This window comes from Tinamus guttatus, unplaced genomic scaffold (genome assembly GCF_059628265.1).
Source record: "Tinamus guttatus ecotype Peru unplaced genomic scaffold, ASM5962826v1 Tinamus_guttatus_pri_ptg000882l, whole genome shotgun sequence".
NCBI lineage: Eukaryota > Metazoa > Chordata > Aves > Tinamiformes > Tinamidae > Tinamus > Tinamus guttatus.
Window position 1 is genome coordinate 54,503 of NW_028289416.1, and position 2,998 is coordinate 57,500.

The following is a 2,998-nucleotide window of genomic DNA, read 5'->3' on the forward strand; positions in this document are numbered from 1 at the left end:
ATGTCCGTGTTATCTCTGAGAATAAATTATGGTGAAATAGAGCTAGCCCACTGCCTGCCAAAGTGGCATTTCGCCTCCTCAAACTCTTTCCAGTGTGAGAGAAACGATGCGACTCTGGTGGGGCAGTGGGCCAGGCCGCCTGGCCCCTCTCCAGCTACGCGGCGAGCTGGGCTGCATCCTTCTCTTGCCTCCTCCCAGCCCCTCTCTCACACTCCTTGTCCTTTTGTTTTTTATTTTGGTTCTTTCCCCCTTTTCCCCTCACAACTGGAGCCGAATCTCTACGAGGAGGTCGAGTGCTCGGCTTGTGCGGTGGGCGCCGTGCTCAGGCAGTGCGTCTGAGCCCGCCCGCAGGCTCTGTGTGCACGCGGCCGCCGCCTCAGAGCCACCGCAGGGCTTCACTCGCCTGTGTCTCCAGAGCGCTCTGCTCAGCCTGCCTCGCGTTTTGTATGCTAGCAGGCTCTTGCAGCCTGAGTCGTAGCTAAGATTAATTGACTTAATCGTCTTTTTTATCGCTTTTCTTTTTTTAACTGCGGTTACCTGTTCATATGGAGTTTTGAACCTCGGGGAAGAGAGGAAGGCAGGAAGCTGGCACAGTTCGGATACGGTTAACCATATCGGCTGCCCTCCCTCCCCCATAATCACACATTAGCTGGAATTTCTGTTTTCCCATTTAGATTTAATGTTATGGAAAAGAACGATGAGGTGGGGGAAGAAAAAAAGCTATCAATCATTGATAAGCAATTCAGTGATTAAACATTCATGTTACTGTTGTATTATTTTGCAGGTAAAGATGAGCCCAGCAGCTACACGTGTACAACTTGTAAACAGCCTTTCAACAGCGCCTGGTTCCTCTTGCAACACGCACAGAACACGCACGGATTAAGGATCTACTTAGAAAGCGAGCACGGCAGCCCCCTGACGCCACGGGTTGGTATCCCATCAGGACTAGGTGCAGAGTGCCCTTCCCAGCCACCTCTCCACGGGATTCACATTGCAGACAATAACCCTTTTAACCTGCTCAGAATACCCGGCTCGGTCTCGCGAGAGGCGTCGGGCCTGGGCGAAGGGCGCTTCCCACCCACGCCTCCCCTCTTTAGCCCTCCCCCAAGGCACCATTTGGATCCGCATCGCATAGAGCGCCTGGGTGCGGAAGAAATGGCTCTGGCCACCCATCACCCTAGTGCCTTTGACAGGGTGCTGCGACTGAACCCCATGGCGATGGAGCCGCCGGCTATGGATTTCTCCCGGCGCCTGCGGGAGCTCGCTGGCAACACGTCCAGCCCACCCTTGTCCCCGAGCCGGCCCAGCCCTATGCAAAGGCTGCTGCAGCCCTTCCAGCCGGGCAGCAAGCCCCCGTTCCTGGCCACGCCACCCCTGCCTCCCCTCCAGTCCGCGCCTCCTCCCTCCCAGCCACCCATCAAGTCCAAGTCGTGTGAGTTCTGTGGGAAGACCTTCAAGTTTCAGAGCAACCTGGTCGTGCACCGCCGGAGCCACACTGGTGAGAAACCCTACAAGTGCAACCTCTGCGACCATGCGTGCACGCAGGCCAGCAAGCTGAAGCGCCACATGAAGACCCACATGCACAAGTCGTCCCCTATGACGGTCAAGTCGGACGACGGGCTCTCCACGGCCAGCTCCCCCGAGCCCGGCACCAGCGACCTTGTCGGCAGCGCCAGCAGCGCCCTCAAGTCCGTTGTGGCCAAGTTCAAGAGCGAGAACGACCCCAACATGATCCCAGAGAACGGGGACGAGGAAGAGGAGGAGGAGGAAGAGGAGGAGGAGGAGGAAGAGGAGGAAGAGGAGGAGGACTTGAATGAGAATGAGAGGCCGGACTACGGCTTTGGGATGAACCTGGAGGCAGCCCGTCACCACGAGAACAACTCGCGGCCCGTGGAGGAGAGCCGCTCGATACCGGACGTCATGCAAGGTATGGTCCTGAGCTCCATGCAGCACTTCAGCGAGGCCTTCCACCAGGTCCTCGGGGAGAAGCATAAACGAGGGCACCTCTCCGAGCCCGAGGTACACAGAGACACTTGCGACGAAGACTCGGTGGCCGGCGAGTCCGACCGCATTGACGATGGGGCGGTGAATGGCCGGGGCTGCTCCCCGGGGGAGTCCGCCTCCGGAGGCCTGTCCAAAAAGCTGCTGCTGGGTAGCCCCAGCTCCCTGAGCCCCTTCTCGAAACGCATCAAGCTCGAGAAGGAGTTTGACCTGCCTGCCGCGGCCATGCCCAACACTGAAAACGTTTACTCCCAGTGGCTGGCTGGCTATGCTGCCTCGCGGCAGCTGAAGGACCCCTTCCTCAGCTTCGGAGACTCCAGACAATCGCCTTTCGCCTCCTCCTCCGAGCACTCGTCGGAGAACGGCAGCTTGCGCTTCTCCACGCCGCCGGGGGAGCTGGACGGAGGGATCTCGGGCCGCAGCGGCACGGGAAGCGGAGGGAGCACCCCCCATATTAGTGGCCCGGGCCCTGGAAGGCCCAGCTCAAAAGAGGGCAGACGCAGCGACACTTGTGAGTACTGTGGGAAAGTCTTCAAGAACTGTAGTAATCTCACTGTCCACAGAAGGAGCCACACAGGCGAGAGGCCCTATAAGTGTGAGCTCTGCAACTACGCCTGCGCCCAGAGTAGCAAACTCACCCGGCACATGAAAACCCATGGGCAGGTGGGAAAGGACGTTTACAAATGTGAAATTTGTAAGATGCCTTTTAGCGTGTACAGTACCCTGGAGAAACACATGAAAAAATGGCACAGTGACCGAGTCTTGAATAATGATATAAAAACTGAATAGAGGTATATTAATACGCCCCCCCTTCCCCGCCCTGGCTCCCGGTAGAGGTTTTCTAGTCCCTTGTGATTAAAGTAATGGAAGCTAAGGATATTAAGAAAGTGCTTGTCACCAGCACACCTGTTTATTTTCTTTTTGTTCTCACCGTTTGAATGCATGATCTGTATCGGGGCAATACTATTGCATTTTACGCAAACTTTGAGCCTTTCTC

General features: G+C 56.8%; 1 protein-coding gene across 2 annotated transcripts in view; it reads left to right on the forward strand.

Moving 5' to 3' along the window:
* The first annotated feature begins 715 nt into the window (after positions 1–715).
* Positions 716–2,998, forward strand: part of LOC104576664 (BCL11 transcription factor A) — an 8,557-nt gene continuing 6,274 nt past the window's right edge. The window contains exon 1 of one of the 2 annotated variants that reach the window (XM_088537896.1): positions 716–2,664. In XM_088537896.1, coding sequence (XP_088394022.1) covers positions 760–2,664 — 1,905 coding nt within the window. In that variant the 5' untranslated portion in view covers positions 716–759. The remainder of the gene's footprint in view (positions 2,665–2,998) is intronic. The other variant, XM_088537897.1, reaches the window with a different exon arrangement.